The sequence below is a fragment of the Sander vitreus genome, chromosome 1 (genome assembly GCF_031162955.1).
Source record: "Sander vitreus isolate 19-12246 chromosome 1, sanVit1, whole genome shotgun sequence".
Lineage (NCBI taxonomy): Eukaryota > Metazoa > Chordata > Actinopteri > Perciformes > Percidae > Sander > Sander vitreus.
In genome coordinates, this window is record NC_135855.1 from 34,127,967 (window position 1) to 34,149,430 (window position 21,464).

Genomic DNA, 21,464 nt, shown 5'->3' on the forward strand with positions numbered 1-21,464 from the left:
GCAACCATAGTCTTTTCATGTTGGCCACTCAGCCATCTACAGTACATTTAGGGGAAACTATATATGCCTTGCTCAAGGGCAACTCAGTATTGTTGTTTGAAGTATTTTGTTTTTAGGTTTTTCTCGGGTTGAACTTGTGGCCTTCAAGTGACAAGTGGACTTCTCTTAACCCCTGGCTAACTGGCAGCACTCTGTCTTTTCTCTGCATCTCTCCCGGACATTTCTTTCTAGCAACAGCGAGCCCTGCTGCAGTTTAGAACATTCACACTACATCTCAGCCTAGCCATAAGGCCCACATATGCAAATCAAGCAGCACGATAGGTTTGCCCCGGGGGCCGTGTGATCAAAGCAGATCTCCTCCCTGTTAGTGGCAGTCCGCTCGTCATCTGGATCACGGCCGTATTAGCGGCTCGCGAGGAGACGCCGCATGCACGTATGCACATTTTCATTTTCAGCTAGAAATTTAGTTTGTGCAGTTTAGAAATGTTACTTTATGCAACACACACACACACACACACACACACACACACACACACAATTCCCCTCTTCCACCCTCCCTCACCTCCTTCTTTTTTTGCTTAATGGCCGTCGTTTCTCAGCCCCCGTGCCTCTCCGGTTTTCATCACCTGAGTTGGCTGTTTTTGTCACTGCAGAGTCTGTCGGCAGCTCACACATCTGTGCAGATTTCATCAGGATAATGAGCCCAAGCTACTCTTCCAGGCGACGACGGGCAGAGGAAGCAGCCTCTCTTTAAGCCTCCCTTCCTGATCACACACACACACACACACACACACACACACACACACACACACACACACACACACAATTAATTGGAATTACAGTGTGTTATATACTTGAACCAAGTGTCGGCATGTAAACTGAGCTGGCACATGATTTGTTTTTAAAAGGGCAGGTGTGGTGCGTTATGTAACTATTGTTGCAGTCCTGAGTCTAGTCCGACGACCAGATATTAATCCATGACCAACAAATGAATGGTATGAACGGTCAAGCTCAGGTTGAATGTCTTGTCAAGTCAATTTCATTTACATAGCCCAACATCACAAATCCTCAAAGGGCTAAATAAATTGTACAACACGCAACATCTCCATACTAAGACCCCCGATTTATTTGAAGGAAAAATCTTCTCAAAGAATGGGGAGAAACCTCAGGAAGAGCCACAGAGAAGGGGCTCCCTCTTCCAATGTGTATCCACGATCCTTCGTCAATACCGAGGTTTTAGTAGATGAAAGTGTTACTTGTCTGAGATAGTGATATCACTTACACCCTGTAGACCCACAAAGGCCACATAATAGGTGCTTGAATGTCCTCAGTTAACTCACTAGCGTTTACCGTGTCTCTTTTTTTTTAGCCTGATGGCAAAACTGAATTATTAGTTCTCACCTTTTCACGGTCCATAAACGTTAAGATGGTGACAATAAGGGCAGGTTAGTAAAAAAAAGGACATAGTCAAAGTTTAGATAAGATAGATTGTTTCTCTGGAATCCATCACCTTTCCTGACCACTACTGACAAGATTGCTGAGAAGTTGCTGTTTATGTTCCCCAGAGGATGAATCCTAATGTTTCTCTCATCCTTTGATCTTTCCTTTAGTGTAACTATCAGGCCAACACGTTCACTTGTAAAGAAATATCAGAATGGAATAGACACATTCATGCTCCCCAGCAGATGAAAGCTTTATATTATGGATAATCCATGAGCTTTCTGCTTGCGCGACCCTCAGGCCAAGTCTCTGAACACAACATACAGTATCTCACTTAACATTACAGGCTAAGGAAGTTGCCATGAAGTGCACAGATCATATTTATGCTCACAAGGGGATAAAACCTTAGATGTTTATGATATGTCTGCTAGACCTGGTCTCAGGATGAACTTAATTACAATACTAGACCCAAAAACACCACAATGTTTTTTTCTGTCTGATAGTTTTGTATTGTGGGGGTAATGCACATTGTAGGCTCTAGGTGTGACTAGCAGGGCTTTAGGATTTTAGTCTTGTATATTTATGTAACTATGCTTCTAATTGTGTATCTGTATTTGGACCAGCAACTTAACCCGCAACCTTGTCACCAGCAGAGCCAGCTTGTCAGAAGGACGCTGGCAGAGGTTTTTGGGTGAGAGAGAGAGGCAGAGTGGTCTGGCGCCTCTCTTTCCTCCATTCACTACCATTTGGCTGAAAGGTCAGATGGGCTATTTCAAAAATGCCCCCAGTGAAAATCAATGGGCAAATCGTGGAGCTCGTGGAGTTTGTTGTCGGTTGTGGGTCTGTGTGTTCTGTCTGTTCCATCACTGAGGCAGGAGGCCAGGCAATGCCTTATCATTGAGAGTGAGAGAATGAGAGAGAGCGAGAGGGAAGGAGACAGAGAGACAAAGACAAAGAGACGGAGAAAAAGGAGACTTGGGGGGAGAGAAAGAGAGGGGAGGCAGAGAGAGACAGAGAGGGAGTTAAGGCCAGTAAAGATACATCACGATGTCAGACACACAGACACACTGCAGCCACAGATTCATCATCGCAACCGCGTCTGCAGGCACAACTGGACACAGGAAACGAGTGAACTGGAGAAGAGGAGTGGAGCAAGGACAGGCGAAGAGAGACGAGGGAAGAGGGGACAAACAAAACAAATTGGCTACTACAGCTGGCTAAAATCTGGCCAAAAGCTCCTGTTAGGACCCGTTCAGCTGCTAAAGAAAACCATGTCATGCCAAGAACGCTAATATTTCCACTGTATAGCATTGTTAATATGAGTTGGTTAAGGACCCAACCACCATAAATTATTGCTCCACGTCTTCCGCATTACTGCCCTGGCAGCAAGACACTTCTAGCATAGAGTGATTCCAGAGGAAAAGCGCTGTTCTCAGGAATCACAAAGGTTTTTGTAAGAATAATTTGCCTAAAACATTCTTTTTTCTTCAGGCATTGAGAGCATTTTTTTGCCCATTTTGAGGCACCAGCATTGTTTAAAATGTCTTGAACCTCTACCGAATTAATGCCGCCCGAGCTCAACTTTGAACTCCAATTAAAAGCCAGCAGTTACGACTTCCTTGCTGTACGACCACATATGTTAGAATGTATGAATCGAATCAAACAACGGTCAAACTGAACATATTTAGCCTCCTTGCTCACATAATACAGAATTGTTCATTTGTGTCGTGCATGTTATGTAAACCCTAACCCTTTGCTCAGTCAGAATGCACCAGGCCTTAATGCACACGTACATGTTTCTTGATTGGCTTGGCATCCTCCATAAGTGACCAGGTCATGGAGAGACTGGAATCCACCCACACTGAAAGCCCCGTTAGCCAGAGCCTCACACTTTTCCAGAGATGAGAGGCTCTGGTGTGTCAGAGGACAATGTACCAGCCCCCTTAGTCTAGAGTTCATAGGCTATCGTCCACTGGCCCTCCACAAACTGCTCTGCTCAAAGAGGCGCTCTCCCCCATCAGGCAGACCCCAGGGCAAAAGCCTGCTACCCTCCTCCATGTTCTCTCCCTGTCTGTGTTGCCTTTAAAGAGAATTCCTGCTGTTTTGTGCGTCCCAAGTCATAGTTGTTATATTCTTGTCTTCTGGCCTCACAGATACACAATACCTTAATATGAATAGAGCAGCAGCATTCATGGTCAGCTCGTGGAATCATTAGTAGAAGAACATTATGCTCATATTCTGCTCAATTGGAAAGATGATGTGTTATTAACAGTTAATAACAGTTTCTTTTTCACAAATTAGGTTATGCATTCATTGAGCAGGTGTCCATTTATTTGATATCATTTCAACTGGACTCTTTCTTTTTTTGAAAGATCATACATGGTTGATGTGGATAATTTAATTATCACAAAGAAAGGTCTGTTTTGTGGGTCCTAAAGATGTGCAGACTACTAAATAGTACACTGTTATTTGTTGCTTTGTTGCCGGTAGTCTCATCTTCAGTTTTCTTCTTCACCTCAAGACATGTTACAAGAAAAAAATAGAAGCAGGCTTTAAAAGTACCTTTGGTGTTCCTGTGTGTTTTCGAATATTACAAAGTGCTGTAATGAGAAAGAAAACAACAAAAAAAGGAGATTCTTTTTTTTTTTTTTTGCCTCAGAGGGAGATAGCGACCCGTCTCCTCGCTTTACAAGCCTGTAGGTTCACTTTTCTCTTTGTGCGCCAGAGCACTCCTTGGGACTCAAGCGGCAGGGGAATTGGGCATGCTGAGCTACGCTAGTGGCGAGGTGCCAGCCTCCTGTGCCTGGGATATGAGTGAGAGGGAGGCAGGAGGCAGGACACGTTTCAATTAGGCAACAAACACCGCGCACAGAGGATGGGAGAGGAGGAAAAAACACCTCAGCTTCACCAGCTAACTTCTCCCTTCTGACCTCTCCCAAAAACACACTTCCCTGAACCGCTCTGCTCCACCTTTTCTTTTCTTTTCCATTTCAAATCTGAGTTGTCGTTTTTGAGGAATTCACATGGGAAGGACAGTACCGGGGGTCTTTGTGAGGTGATGCTAAGTGTGCCAGTTCGGCCTGCATGTTTCCATTAGATTGTCATGTTGGCTAATTAGAGAGCGGCAGCATGATTCACCTTGTTAATTAGGAGGACTTGCACACCATGTGCCTGGGGGCGGTGTGGGGAAGAGGAGCCCAGCCTCAGAGCCTGCAAGTCGCCTGCTGCCTATGAAGATTCCCCTTCTCATCTACCTTTCACTCTCTCTTCTGATTTAGAAATGAATAAATCATTGACATCGTCCTCTCTCGGAGTGTGAAAATCTGAGTTCTCATCTTTTCCTGGATGCAAATTAGGCGTGATCAATAGAAGGTGACGAGCGGTGAATCTAAATGTAAAAAAAAAAAAAAAAGGAAGAGAGACAGGGAGAGAGAAGACTGCTAGACGAAGCACGCCAGCTTAGAATGAGCGAGAGAACATTTAAAGTAGGAAATTTTTCCTTAGATAAGCAGTATTTTTAATCATCACCACTGTCGCCCTTACGCTTTGGTGTGAGTGTGTCAGAATCTGCTTAACACCGATTTCTGGCTTCTTCATTAAACACCGTTCCTTGGCAAAAATGTGTAGCGCAAATGTTATTATTTATAAAAAATGTCTTTTAGACACATTCAATTTATCCAGGTGTTTCACACAGTCTCCCTCTACACGGTTTCATTCCTGCAAATAAGTTGCTGATAAAGAGGAACCGTAGGGTCATGATAGTGACACTCACATAATGACCTTACCTCCAGGGACGACTGAGGGCTCTGAATAATTGGTCCCTGGCCCTGGAAACACTTCTGACGTACTCAGCTTCAGATGAAATGGAACACTCTCAGCCAAGACTATTAGCACATGAATGGATTTTGAATTCATCTCCATAGGTGAAATAATATAATCACAAACAGATTCAGTTGAATATTTAAGGAGGGTTATGTGTGTTGAAAAAGATGATGAAACAGAATTCCAAAGCATTTTCCCCTCCCTCTTTTTAATGCACTTTGTCAATCTCAACGGATTTATTATCTGTTATTCAAGATCGCTATCAGCACAATAGTGCGAGCAGAATTATTTTAATTGTTGTGTCTGATAAATATAGTAAAGGTTATTATGTTTGGTGTCAGTACATTCTGGTACACTCGTCTTGTAAACAACACAGTTTGAATCTATGCATATGACTCTGTGACTCATATACTGTATATTGCATAACTATATACTGTATATATTCAATACCTATAAGGACAATCACACATGAGAGCTCGCAACATGTCATGCACACATTACACATACTGTATATTATCATATATTACTTTAATAGTCAATATTTTATCTTGAGGAACACTGCCATCTGTAATTATTCAGTTTGGTTGATGAAGTCGTACATGCCTCTATCCAGTTTTAACACAAAGACTCGCCTACATTATCAGGTCAGGGCTGTACTCGTCTCTTTGTAGTGTCTTGAGTGCAGATGGAGAAGTAAAACCTGATTGGTTACTGCAAATGGTGCTTTGCCCCGCAGCAAACTAACTGCCAGGCACTTCACATGAAGAAAGGCCTCGAGATGCAGCTCCCAGATGTTCACATAATGTCGGCCATGTGGGTGTCATGTGAATGAGATCCATGGATTACAGACATGCATAAAACACGTAACGTACGTAAAATGTCCACACACTCTCATGGGAAGTAGTGGGAAACACACACACACACACACACACAAGAAGGTTTGTTTCACATACAGTTATTTGAAATTGGTATTGAAGTCGGGGGGGAAAATATCTTCCCTCTCATCTGAAAAATTCCACTGGGCCTCATTCTTGAAACGTTTGTACACACAGATTTGATCTTAACTCAGGCGTACACAATCTAAGAACTTGTTTGAGATTGTTATTTTTTTATGCAGTCATAGTCTCGCATTGCCAGACCTTCCTCCACAGCGCTGCGGAGGAGGGTCTGTCTAGTCCACACAGCGTTCCGCGATGGTAGAGGAACATGCTCTGGTTTAGTGGCATTTCTTTAAACCAATCACAATCGTCTTGGGCGGCGCTGTTTCGGTGGAATGTGTACGCTTAAAAGTTGTTTCAGTCGTGCAACAGAAAACTCAGATTGGACAGCTAGCTGTCTGGATTTACCCTGCAGAGATCTGAGGAGCCGTTAACCATAGTCCTCAGAAATCCACCAGAGTTTAAATTACAACACAAAGAAAGCAGTAGGTGACGGACATTTGGTCGAAAAGAGTGAAATCCGGCGGAATCTTCCGGCACCTGAACAATCCCGGAAGTGGAACGTTGTGGATAGAGACTAATGCAGTCATAACCAATTATAACCAATATGCACAAATTATTTAGTTTTTTGAGTCAAGTTCCATGTTATCAAATAATTAATAAAGAGCAATTTAAGTGAACACAAGACTAGAGTCTACAGCTATGCTAGCGGCTCTGTGAGACTGTACGTAGGCATAGTTGACGTCAGCATGCTAACATGCTCACAATGACAATGCTAACATGCTGATGTTTATTAGGTATAATGTTTACCATGTTCACCATCTTAGTTTAGCGTGTTAGCATGCTAACATTTGCTAATTAGCCCAAAACAGAGTACAGATGAGGCTGATGGGAAAGTCATTATTTTTGCAGATATTTGTTCATAAACCAAAGTATTTGGCTCTGAAAATTTTGACCTGATGATGCCGCTAGATGGAAAAGTCAGAAGTTCACCACAGTTCTTACAATATATGTGGTGAACGTGAATGTCTGTGTACCAAATTAAATGACAATTCAGCTGATAGCTGGTGAGAAGTTTCACTCAAAACTGTAAATGTGAACCTTATGGTGGCGTTAGAGAAAGGGGATCATCAAAGTCATAAGGATTTATTTTCTGGGGACCGTGAATGCAAAATGTCATGGAAATTCATCCAACAGTTAGATAGATAGTTAGAGATATTTCATTCTGGACCAAAGTGGTGAACCAATCAACAGACCGACATTGCCATTCCAAGAGCCATGCTGCTAGCATAGCTGAAACTAATAAAGTATTAAACACTCCTACAGAGTTACGAGTAGTTGTGGTTGAAACATAAAAAAAATATTTCTGTGTCTGCATAACTGCAGGGCTTCTGGACGTACTTTTTTTTCCTTTTTCTGACCATGTTCATGCGACCAGTCTGTATGCATTCCAAAAACTTTTTGACATTAGAAGGCACAACGTTTGGCAGAATGTTGCCTTTATTTGCTAGAGAGGTGACAGTAAATGAGGGGAGCCGACAGTCCCGTTGTTGTGATTACACGATCAGTGTCTTACACATTAACAGTCTATGGTCTTACACCACTAGGCCACCAGGACCACCCAAGACAGACATGCTTTACAGTAGATAATAATAAGAAGTTTTGTCTTCCACGTGACATTGATGATGACTTATAGGGAGCTGTTGGGATGCAAATATCCAGTGGTAGTGAAACTGTCTGTACCGTGGCTCTGATATACCTGACAGCAGATAAACCTTCCTAAGTTTATGGTTGTAAATCAAGCCACTGATTTAAAGCTTAGATTTTCTCTTACACTGCTGACAATGAATATCAACTTTATTGGTGTTAATCTAACACTTAGTAGTGTGTATACGGTATAGACACACCAGCAGAGTTAGTTTAAAGCTGAAGATTTTGCTGTGTATCAAACTAAAATCATGGTACAGTCGTAGTTTAATGAGACTGTTTTGTTTCCATACGTATTTTAGTTAGATTCAGCTTCGTTCTTATAAACATACTCCAAAAAACACTTTCCATTATTTGCTATAGATCTACCCATAGGCTCACAGTGCAAAGGTCAGAGCCATGAAAAGAGATTTGATTGAAGGTGAAATGCATGCACTCTAATAAGGATCTTTAGGGGAAGAAGCATTCACAAAAAAAGTGACATATGTTATGTATACTAAGAGGCTTCATGCTGTGTGCTCTTGGACCAGAGCTCTCTAGGGGGATGGAGAGAGACAGACCAACTCAAAACCCACGGTCTGGCTTTTATACTGTGGTCTTTGCAGGGCAGAGAGCCCTGTAGCTTCCTTCACAGCCCTGTAGCTGCTTGTGACGTCAAGCAGAGCGTGTTCTGCTCTACCAAGGACATCTGTCTGTAAGCGTCTGGGGGGCCGCGAGCAGGCCCTCAGGCCAGGAGGCGGGAGGAAGGGAGGGAGGGAAGATTGAGAGAAAAGCCTTTGTTAAAAACGGCAAAAATGGAGAACGGCAGGTTGGCCATCATGGCTCCTGCAGCTCATCCCCCTTTTTACTCCAAGCATATCAGACCACTCTAAGGTTCTTGCCGTCTTTTGGACATTTTTGCATCATTTGAAACATACTTCTCTTTCTTCTGTGTTGAGAAAAAAAAAGCCCTGTTATTTTTCATTCGGGTCATGATGGACATTTTTTATCTATTAAGGGCGCAGAGCTTAAAGTTAGACTTTAGAACATTCAAGATGCGGTTAATTGGGTAACAATTGTAAGATAGCTAAATGGATCTGATTATTTTTTGTTGCTTACATTCGGCTTAATTCATGCATGTTTTATTATTTTCTCTGTTAAATGCATTTGTTATAATATAAATAGCTATACAACCAAAACATGCCCAGTAATTAAAATGTTACTTATGTTGTAGGCTATAATGTTATTTATCTTTTGTTTTGCATAGTTCAACGTTTCAGTTTGTTAGCATCAGCTGTACTGATTCAGCTGTGCAAACCAGCCATCTACGCTGCTGATAAATATTAACATCCAATGCACTTAAACTGGAGGTCTTAGTCTTATTTAAATATGATTTTGGAAGAATCTTCCAGGACATAACTTCATGACAGGAGTAATCTGATGAATGTAATTTGATATCCAGGTTCTGGATCTTTTTAAAGCGTATTTAAGATACATAGCTAGAAAACAAATATTGTATTTTTGGGGTGGCTTGTGGGTAATTTCATGTTATATTTTTTTACTGTCATAAACATTGGGTGATGTCATTTTCTATCAAAGTAGAGCATTTACTTCTTGCAGAGAGTTTGTGTAGAATCTTAATCCAACAGTGTATATATATATATATATATTAGCTGTAATCAAATTTCAGATTAGGAGTGTTCTGAGAGCCTTGATGAAAACAGATCCTGATCTGATTAATACAAGTTTCAGAGCTTACGTGTTTGCACTTGAACATTACACCATCATGTTAACTGATACACACTTAGCTGAGCACTCAACATCTGTAGGAGAGCTTTGTGTAAGTGCTACAAGTGTTTCCCAGAAATGTACATATTTCCAATTTCCCCACACTGAACATAACTTCATCAGCTGACATTTTTGCATCCAGACTGAAACCTCATTCTAACAAAGCTGCAGATTGATTCTGTCAGGCATCTTGAAAATGTTCTACATCTCCTGACCTTTGCTCATAATTTTTTCTTTACAAGTTCCAGTTCCCTGCTTTAAAAGGGCATACAGGCAGACTGGAAGTGCTGGTATTTAAGTGACTTTGGAACAGCAAATATTTATGCGGTACCATTGATCGGACCTGGCAAATGTACGCACTCTGCCGGCTAGTTATTCTTTCAGTCTGGGATGAATCTCTGTAGTGACCTTTGCAGTTTTTGGCGGTGATTGTACCTATGGCTAACATTGTCAACATGGTAGTCTAGAAGGTAGAGAGACATTCTTGTACCTGTAGTTCACAGTTTTTTTTTTTTTTCTTTTTTTTTTAAAGATGCCCTGGTGGCTGACACTGCAAAATAATTTAATTAACCAAGAGTACCGACCTGTAAAATCATGACAAGTTCTGTAACAAACAGCATGAGTAAAGAGGAAGAGTGGTGGCATGTTAGAACTCGCTAACAGAGATTGATGGCATTCTTAACAGCAGATTTGCTTAACACCATAAAATAATATACAAAGTAAAAAGTGACCAACACCTCATGTCTAAATTTCAACAAACCCTGTACAGTTCAGGACAGTTGATGACGGCAGTCTAAGAACTGAAACTGAAGGCAAAAGGTATCCACATTCCTTCATAGGTACTGCTACTACCTCATAGCATGTGTACACCTTCTCTTGTTTATCTAAATGAACATCATTTTATGTAAATGTTTGAGTTAAATGGTAGTCGAAACAACTCGTTAGGGCAAAACAAATCTATCAAAGCCTGGCCCAAATCTGGCTTGTATCAGTTGGCAGTCATTAAGGGAAGGTAGACTCGGCATATTGGCACCAGATTGAAATCAGAAATCAGTCTCCCAGTGTCATGGCGGCCGTTTTACTGACGGGAAACGCAGACTGGAGGGTTGCAGATGGTAAAATGAAGTCTTCATTTATCATACAGTCATAAATCTGAAAATGCAGGCTGTTGCTGTGGGCGCTGGGAGCTCATGCCTGGTGCCAACTGCCAGGCAGAGATGCCGGCATCCTGGTGCCATCAGTGAGATAGCGGACCTCTCTCTCTCTGTCTCTCTCTCTCTCTCCCCCTGCTCACTTTGCAGCAGGATTCTTTAAGGTCAAGCCTGGAGAGATTTGTGTGTTGTTTGTGGCAAAGCCTAATAAGGTTAGCATTGATAACATTTAACGCTACATTTGCCAAGTGGACAGGCGCAAAAATCATCTCCACCCTATTAGCCACATCCAGCCCCGATCCCCAGTGTCTCAACCCTGACTCAAATCACTGCATGGACTTGTCTGTACCATTGCCACTAATTAGTATTTGTTTTAACTAGTGTATACATTTTTACCACCATCTGTTTTAAAAATGGACAAATGAATGTGTTTTAGATATTCAGCTGGTTGGTACTACTGCTATTATTTCCCCTTACTTGTGTTGTCAGCGTGTTTGAATCTTTCAACAGTTCCGCCGTGCTAAATGTGAAGTGGCAACACCCTAAAGGGCATGCCTTCCCAGGGGGGTTTTAGGAAAAAATCAGAGGCAACTGCATGCACATTTTAGATCAGACTTTATACACCAAAGCAACCTTTTTACAGAGCGCCATCTGAAAGTAACATGAAATTTCCCCCCGATCTGACAACATACGTGCCTCACACAAACACCAGCGCCCATCGCACACATGCTGAGAGATAACATAAAAGAACATGAAAGACATGAAAGCGCACATTGATTGTCCCTGTTCGCTTCAACCCAGGCCTATCTCCCCCAGCGGGCAGGCACGCAGGCAAGCTGGTGGGTAGGCATTCCCTGTGCTGTGGCCAAGATTGATAGGCGTGTGTGTGTGTGTGTGTGTGTGTGTGTGTGTGTGTGTGTGTGTGTGTGTGTGTGTGTGTGTGTGTGTGTATACTGTGTTTGCATGTTGGAGGGAGTGCTGACACCCTCTGTGCCATGGCCCCAGGCCCTCACACATCCACCCAATACAAAGGGCAGCTCCCAGCGACGCTGGGTTCCCCCTCAGCCCTGTGGCTAGACATGACATTACCTTGGGCAGTGCCTCCCCACAACCTCCCCCTTATATCACAAACTGCAAAAATCACAATGGGACCATGTGACTGCACACGCACACCCACACACATTCGATATTTGACAGCAGCTCTGTTAATGGCTGACAGCAGGCTTCCATTTTGTTTGGCTCAGTAGAGCTAAAACAACACATGGATAGACTGGTAGAAAGAAGACGAGCGACATCTTTCTCTCTTACAAACGTATATTTTACCTTAACTAAATTTGATCCTACTCTTGTTTCATTTCTCACTCATTCTCACCAAGTCTTACAACGCTCTAAAATGTGACCTAAGATGTGAAATGTTTTGGTAGCAAATGCTCTTAAAATCTGAAATTAAAATGTTGGGGTCACTTGTGTGGCTAAAAGTAATTGTCATGGTGCACCTTTATGTGGTTAACAAACACACAGCAATAAAGTAGTTGGGACCATCAGTGTTACTAAAAAAGCTATCTTAGGGCAGTTTTGTATCACAGATAACTATTTTTGGTGTGACTGTTTATTTGTTTAATGCTAATCTCTAAAATAAAACAATCTGCATATGAATGGAGAATCTATAAGCGACAAGACATGATTTTGGTATCGGAAGCGCTCTGGTTTCCGTTTGTAGTTTGTTTGTAGTCTGAGTAGTATTGACCAATCAGGTTTGAGCGGGCTTTGGTTGCAAAAGAGGCAGAATGCATTGGCTGTAATGCAGTCTCGGAACCCATCGGGTATTATCTGATTTAGCTGTTTATTAATTTTTCTGCATTCTCATGCAGAGAAACAATCTGGTCGTAGAAATCCTATCACACATCAAACTCCATTCTCGCGTCTCAAGTTGCTGTAGACTGCAGACTGTAAACAATGACCGGCGCGCGGAAGGGGACGTCTTGGCCCTCATATCCACTGGTTACACACTGAACTATTGGCCCTTGCCCCGAGATAGCCGATAGGTTCCGAGATTGGTTTAATGCAGACTGAGGCTTTGTCGTATTGAAAGCCACCACATACAGGACATGTTATAGATTTATGCATTAATGAAGGGTAGTAAATATGCACTTCTTGTTTAGAGACAATACATGCACATGAAATTGTCAGGTTGGCACTGGTGTATATTGATACCTTGTACATGACGTACTTACTAACCCAAACAGAGGCATATAATACTAGGCCAACACTACATGTAGCGTAGAGGGCACAGTTCCTTTCTAATCTTTGTGTTGTCTTCACCAGATGCAACAACAGGAACTGGCACAGATGAGGCAGCGAGATGCCAACCTTACAGCACTAGCCGCCATCGGACCCCGCAAAAAACGTAAAATGGATTCACCAGGGAACACCCAATCAGGGACCGAGGTAAGAACGAGACACATTTAATGGCTATATTATCCTTTTTTTCCATATCCAGTTGCTAGTGTTGACTTAATATCTACCCTCAACAACGTTTTCAACATTAACTTGTTTGTTTTTTTGTTTGTTTTATTTGGATCCCCATTAGCTTCAGCATAAGCTAAACGCTATTCTTCCTGGGGTCCTGCAATCTGTCTTGTGACAATACAATTTACAACATCACATTAAACGCAATACACACAATAAACTTTTGTAATAATATTTCTGACAATGTATTTTTCAGTGCATTTGTGATGGTGACATATTGGCCTTACTAATCATCACATTATCTGACTTTGATTCTGCTGTCTTACCAGCCTACTGCTAATACTATACAATAAACAATATGACAACCTACCAACAGGGTTTTCTACATACTGTAATCCAGTGTTGTTGTTTTTTTCTTACAGTGTTTTTTTTGTGTGGACAGCTTTCAATGGTAATTTTCTGGCCCTGTCATCCCTGACTGTAGTAAGTTCAAACATGGATGGTTGCTAGATATGCAAAAAAAATGAGTCACTGAATATCTATCTCTAACAACATGAATAAGAAATAGAAATCCATCGCTGCAGGTAAAGCAGTGGTTTCCAATTCCAGCTGCTGGAAGGTTGAAGGTTGTTACTCCTCTTAAGCATGACACTGACTTTGAAATTTTGTTTTTATTTTTAATGCAGGATATTCTCCTGAATTGAATAACTGTGCTTTTGTTAAGAGACTTTAGGCCGTCTCAGTCATGCTCCAAACTTGTCATGCATCTGTAGGTCAAGGTTTGTGCTACTCAGAAATACTTCCTGACATTATTACCTTAAGTGCAGTGACCGACATTGCTCCAAGGACAAATAATCAATAATCTACAGTAGGCTGTGGTATTGTAGGTAGAGATTAGGAAAAAAACACAGTCATAATTGCTAGCCAATATACAGACAGTCTGCTTTTTGTTTAGCTGTTCCCCGCTGTTTCCTGATAATTTAGCATACTTTTATTTCTGTACCTATTTTATTTATCTGCCTAATAGCTATTGTCATGAATTCTTGTACATGAATTCTTATGTCAGTGTTCAGCAGCACATCTCGTTACACCATTTTGTCCCCCAATTCAGAATTAAACTTACAGTACTGCCTTAGTGCAGCCAGTCTGTCATTATGGCCATTTTAACACTCAAATGAATGGCCAATTTGATACGTTCCAGACCATGTATGTTTTGTGTACAGTATCAGTAACACACAACTTTACACCTCAAGGCTTAAGTGTTTTGGTCAGCAGAAGCCCATGGCAGGCCGTAGCAAAGATTTTCAGGTTACACTGTAATTAAATGTGTAGGAATTTCTCCCATCTAGCGTTGAGATCATATATCGCAATCAACTCTCTCGCACCACGCAGTTCAAAGTACATATTACAGCTACGGTAACCTTCACGCTTCAAAATCCTTTTTCTTTTTCTGCGCGAAGAAGAAGACTCCTGTTCCAGAAATTTGGATTTTGAATACGTGTGGTCCTCCACGTTTCCTTCTTCAAACTTGCCGGGGCCGGGAAGCTACGATACCCATTAGCAGCATTAGCAGCTGCGAGTTTATCATGTGACAGCGAAAACGTGAAAGGTGGAGCAGTATTATCCTGTATGTCCTTTCAAGATGGCGCATGAATATGGAGCGTCTACCCCAGTTCATGCAAATGAAAATGTAAGATTTCAAGTCAATAGGAATACTTGGAATTGATGGTGGAGGTAAATATTCATGAAAAAGGACAAGTTTGTGAAAAGGGCAACACAGATTTTAATAATGAACAACTAAACACGTTACACACTGGACCTTTAAAAATGAGTAGTTACAGAATCCTGAATTACGTACAAGTTTCTTTATATTATTTTTATTATATTATTATTATTATTATTATTATTATTATAGGGCTGTCAATCGATTAAAATATTCAATTGAGATTAATTGCCAGTTAATTGCAAGTATTTTATCTCATCAATACTTGACAAATAACCCTTTAATATGTTAATAATGTAATTTCTCTTATCAACATGGGAGTGGACTAATTTGCTTGCTGTATGTATGTATGTATGTATGTATTTATTATAAGCAATGACAAATATTGTCCAGAAACCACCATAGCAGTGTTTCCAATATCCAGTAATTACCTCCTTTTTTTACCGGGAAAATCTGTTAAAGTTGACATATTTAAATCTCTCCAGTCATAATGCCCGGTGAAAATAGTTCCCTCTACGGTTTATGCAGCTGGCCTCTCTATCTGCAGCCACCACTCTGTCTCACTCAATGTCCCACCCACAGTACCTTCAAGCCAATCAACACCACTGAAGACTTCTGCCACAGACTGAAAGCTGCTCCGGTGAGCGACGGAAGCTGTGTGTAAAACGCGAGGCAGCAGATATTACTGAAGTTTTAATAAACATCACAATCCTCTTTACTGAAGTTGCAAAAACACCCAGAGTTTCCGCTGGTTACGTTCTACCGCCACACAAATGGAAAATAGTAGTTAGTGGACGTTCAGTTTCAGAGAAGCGCAAGAAGAGATAGAGACAGCGCCTGGATGTGGGCGAGGCGAGAGATGTGACCCACGACAAGATGATCATAGTTTGCAGGGCAGCGACGATACAGATATTTCATACAACAGACATTTTTAAAGTGGACCTGCCGATGCAAATTCAACCTGCGTTGGACCCGTTCAGAGACTGCAGTCCAGTGCACTCGCAATGCACAGTCCATACTAGCAGTCATCATAACAGAACCTGTGTTAATGCATTAAAAAATGTAGTGGCGCTAAAACGAATTTGCGTTAACACGAGGATACCGCATAAACCTTGACAACCCTAATTATTATATCATATTATGTATACAGGCAGCCTCTGTATGCTGTTGTCTTGGCCTCCAACTCATTTTATCTTCTGTCACTGCTGATAAAATAACATGTGGGACTTACTTTGTACCAACAGACTTCTATTTAAATGTCTTTTCAAGTTCATTTAAATTCAAACAAAAAATGTTGTTTGTGTTTGCCTGTCCAAGTTTTTATAGTGCAGTAAAACCAGGCTTAATATTTTAGAGGTGAACACACAATTTAAGTGCTTAATTCTTTCAAGTTATGTCATTTATGTGAAATGAAATCAAGATGTCAGAATACATAAGAAGACGTGGAGGTTGGGAATACAAATAAAACTTCCTGAGGGAGTATGACCCGAACCTATCTAACAGTTTCCTCTTTGGCTGGCTATTCAGTTGTCATGTTCAAGACGCTGACAGTTTGACATGCTATAGGCTCTAATGTTTACTGAGGTGAACATGTGCGAGGATAAAAATGATGACTGTAACCACACAATCATATCTTTTTCCTGTACTTCCAACAACAATGGTAACCTGGTTGTTGCTTGATTGATTGAATCTGTGTCAGACTAGTAGTTCAAATCAGAAGCTGAAGAATAGGAGAGCAATGGATACAATAGAGGGAAAGTAGTAACATACTGCAAGCAAAGCATCAAACTAGGATATAGAATAAGCAATATTAGATACAGCATAGCCAAAACAAATAGAGAAAATAGTGAGAAACAGTGGATGCACCTGGAATTACGATAATGATAAGAAGCCACAGTGGGTGATGTGTGGCATTCACACGGGCTGGTCAATTTGTTACTTTAGTCCTGCATTAACATAGTTTACTGTCCAGGTGAGCAAGTGAAATTATATAAATGAATGATAACAAATCAGATGGTGTAATTTACAGGGGGGATGGGGACTGGGGGTTACAAACCCCCCCCAATAATCAAAACTGGCCAGTGTAACCCCCAAAAACCTATTATAATTTCCTTTACATAAATAAAGACATTTGCACCATAACTTCATGCAGAAAAGACACACATTGTTGCAGAAAAAAAATTCACCAGAATGCAGGAAATGTAGTGTCTGTTAAAAATTTCAATTTTGCTCAAAAGTGGAACTCTCACCCAAGCCAAATACCTTTCTGGAGGCACAAGGGAGCGGGTATGTTTTGTGGACAGGGTTCTTTGTTGGTCTCCCTTCCCCCACAGCTTTAGTTTTGAGAGCCATCATACCACACATCCTCTTCAGTTTTAACCTGTTAAGCATTAGCCAAGTTAAGGAATCTGTCTAATAACCCATTCTCCACAATTGAAGTTGGTGAATGTGATGAATATGGTAGAAAATATGTGTGTAGAGAGCACGGTGACTTGCCTAGTCTGTTCTTAATTAAGCTGAACTCTGGTATTATAAAGAACCGTCTACTGTTTGAGGAAAAGCAGTGACTTGAGTATCATATTTCTCCAGCACAGGGTAACACATGAAGTCATGCACAGTTGCTGTACCAAGTCAAATTTTCCTTGAGGCAGTGGGAGAAACATTTGAGTTCCACATATTCATCTGTAAATATGATGAATCTAAAATAAGCCTGAATTTTGAATGTCAATTGGTCATTTTAATAACCTGCTTATCGAGTTGCATCTTCACATCCTTCGCTTAGCAGCAATATGCTGCAGAGGAGCATAGTAAAAGCATAAATAACAAAATAAAAGCATTACTTATGGTCCTTGAGTGCAGTGCCAACCTCTTTCAGAATGTTTTACCCTGATGGGTATTAGCCTGCGACCTTCTGCTGCATTCCAAAAAAGCTGCTTTCTCAAACTACTTTCCCAAATGCAAAACACAACATTAACATGAATATACATTATGCTTTTTTCTATGTTATCCTTTTTTTTATGTACTGTTCGTGTTTAATTAGAGGGGCATAATGAAGTGAAGTCACAGTGTGCCCCTCTTCTGGAGTGATTGCTGAGAGGGCGGAGGAGGAATCTTAACTTATTTTCACTTCGTTTTCACCTCCTCACATTTCTTCATTTCACATGGGCTGGAAGCGCCTGCGGCGTTCTCTTTCCCTTCTCCAGAGCAAAGTGAATGTGACTTTTCTAAGGGGGTCACAGGATGCCTGGAGGCCTGTGGGTGTTACTGGACTGTTGCCTGCTCTTAGCTTCACTGAGGGGCTTGTCATAGATTTCATCTCCACAGAAATGAGCCGGGGGGCCCTGGCCAGGAGCACAAGCAGCCAACGTTATGAAGGGCCCATGCTGATTATTTCCCTCTGACATCGCATCCTGAGCTTTCCGCATTAATCCCAGACAAAGGCAGCCCTTCAGTGCTGTGCCAGAGCTCAAATTAGGAGCCAGATAATGGCCTCGTTGAGATCCTGCTCTGTTCACCGAGAGGCAGAGCTCCTGTTGAAATCCTCCTCTTCAATATTCCTTCCCTCCTGCTCGTTCTCCTCATCAGACCACCTTTCCACCGTGTTCACACTGTGACGGAATTCAGGTGACACAATTTCGCTACATTCCCCCAAACCCAACCCCCGGCCCCCATTCTCCCACCTTTAATTTGATGGTGGCTTGGCCTGGGCTTGGGCCTGTGCCTGTGCCTGGATGTGGATCGCCACGGGCTGTGAAACTGATAGCCAGTCAAGACTGGGATGTCTGTCTCCAGCCTGATCTAGTCTGCAGGAGGGAACAAAGAGGGCCTTACAGGGCTCCGCAGGGTGGATTAGTTCCAAGGAGCCAATGGCTGGGGCTGCTGGCTGGCTGGCTCTCTGGAAGAGGGCCTGCTGTGGCCCCAGCGGTGGGTCACTGCACAGGCAGGGGCCGCACAGGCACAGACACTGCAAACCCCCCTCCAGCTCAATAGTCCTGATCCGACAGCCCAAACCCTCCAATCAGCACACACAGGCTTTTGAAGTTCAGCACAAAAGTCAAGGGTGAGCTACCTTGAAGAAGGTAGTGGGATGAAGTGCAGTGACAAAGGGCAGATGAAGGAGGATGGAAATGTGATGAAGGCTCCTATGCCCTCCAAACATTAGCTTGAAAATGTGGACACTAATGTGTATATTGTACAGAGAAGAGATAAAAATGGATTTTATTTCATTGGATTGGGGATAGAGGACAGTCTGTGATGATTATTCCATCACACCCTGTATATCCTTTCACACATGTACTGTAACATTATTTGAACACTTACAGCTCATTGAATTTTGTGTCTTATGATGTCCTCTCTTCCCATTTGGTGCATCTTGACTAAACTAAACTGCGTGGCTTCTGTGTTGCTAGCTTATGAAATCCAGATAAGGGTAGACTCCTCAGTACATCTAAGGTTCTGCGATGTAAAATGTGCCTCAACGCACAATGTCTTTCAGTGTTAAACATGCTCAGAGCTTTGAAACATCCTTGACACAATTTATGAGCTCAGAGTTATCATCCTGGCACTCAGGCCATTTATCACATCAAAGCAAGAGCTTTGTTTGTTGATGTAAAAGCAACAGTATCAGCAAAATTTCATGCAGTTTGTGCAGCCAAACTGCCTTATCTCCTATCCGTCTTGACCACGCGCAATGCAAGGGACAAAAGTAGGCGAGCAATTTAATAGTGAGCACAGTCTATTTTTCCATTTGAATTCATTTCACCTTCTTTCTTTGAGGCTGTAGATCAGAAAGAAGGAGTGAGGCAATAGAGCGAGAGGCATAGGGAGAGAGGGGGAAAAGCACAAGGAAAACTGATGCCCTTTCCTCCAGCTAAATTAACAGGAATCACGTGGAAAACAATCTGAGTCTCCAATGAAGGAGGGAGGGAAGGGAGGGGGGGGGGGGACCATTAAAATTAGCCCCGAGCTATGGACTGCACCCAATATCACTAAAGCTGCACTCACTACAGATGTGGAGGCTGGCTTACAGGCAAACTATGCTCTGTTCTATAGCTACAATTAAAATCAACCTCGCTGCCAAAAAATAGGAGGGGGAAAGAGGGGGTAGAAAGGCAGACATGGAACATCAAAGACAGATTGAAATGTGTAGTCAGTAATAAGAGTGGTCTCCAAGCCCCGAGGTTCTCCACGGTCCCCTTGTTAATGAGAAATTTTGACCTCTGGTTTGTAAGTTAAACTTGTAATCTCGGTTAATGAAGTAAATCAATCCCAACTTGAGTGTTCAGTGTCTCTCCCTTTGCCTTCTCCCCGCCAACCTCCCCTCTGTCCTTCTCTCTTGTGCTTTTCTTCTTCTCCTTATCCTGCGTCCCTCCCAGTGTGCCGCCTGGGAGTAAAAACGGCCAGGTCTTCAACCAGACAAACAGGAAACTCGCAGAGCACGAGGGTTCCGGAGCTGGAGGGAGGGGCGTAAGGACTCAGAGGACTAAGACCAACCAGGCTGTTTGGTTAAGAAAGAGACTGGCCAACTAACTGCTAGTAGAAGGGACAGCGTGGAGGAAACCACACGCTCCGCCTCCCCATCTTTTCTTCTTTTCCATCTTTTTCCCTTCTCTGCCCACAATCTATTGGGGATAGTATATGATTAGAAAAGTTGGGCCTGCGTGTTGGTGCAGTTGGAGAAGTGGCAGTAATGTGTGAGTATTCTGTACAGTACTCACTACATCTACATATATACCACAGTACTCCTCCTCCTGTTTTTAATACCACAAAATCCTCTCCATGTCCAAATACATACTGGGAATTTTCAGTGGCAAAGACAGCTAACTTGACCTTCTTTTGTTTTTGTTTTTATGTTGTTCTTAACAATATGGAGTCTTCTCTTAAATCCACTGGGTACATTGACATTAACCCCCGATTAGCCATTGTTGTTTTTATGTATTTTTTTCACCACTTAAGTAATGCAGGGTGGGATGTGAAGGAGAATGCAATGACTTTAGCATGACTTATATCAGGCTGTAATGAAGCATAAGGATTCCTGTGTGGGTTCCCCTTCTCTAAATACTGCATAAATATCATTAAAGAGGGCACAGAGAGGCTGCTATTGGTTTCATAATGTCAAGAAGATTGTAATATTAGTTTGACTTTACTTCTCTAGGCAATTCTGTGTTTCCAGTGAGGACACAAAGAAGACAGAGTCAAATCTTCAGAATGGTTAGAGGGGCTCCTTGGCCAGATGCCATGCGCTCTTAGAGCTTTAACACAGTGCACTTTGCCAACTTTCTCTTCCCCTGCACAATGCAGAGCACAGTAGTACCCACCAGTGGTTATCACACTATGGTATGTGGGTTAAAGCATTTAAAATAGAGCTATAGTATGAACATGAAAAGATAAATACATTTGTGTTTTTCTACTGTTATCTGGAATACAGGTATCCACATTTAGTTATAT

At 42.0% G+C, this 21,464-nt stretch overlaps 1 protein-coding gene across 4 annotated transcripts in view; it reads left to right on the plus strand.

Annotated features, from left to right (window-relative positions):
* LOC144519827 (transcription initiation factor TFIID subunit 4) overlaps positions 1 to 21,464 on the plus strand; it is an 89,570-nt gene that overhangs the window by 48,509 nt on the left and 19,597 nt on the right. For 2 of the 4 annotated variants that reach the window (XM_078253269.1, XM_078253278.1), the window contains one exon: positions 13,151 to 13,273. In XM_078253269.1, coding sequence (XP_078109395.1) covers positions 13,151 to 13,273 — 123 coding nt within the window. Of the gene's footprint in view, positions 1 to 13,150; positions 13,274 to 13,415; positions 13,686 to 21,464 lie in introns of those variants that run through there. The other 2 variants (XM_078253286.1, XM_078253297.1) reach the window with 2 other exon arrangements.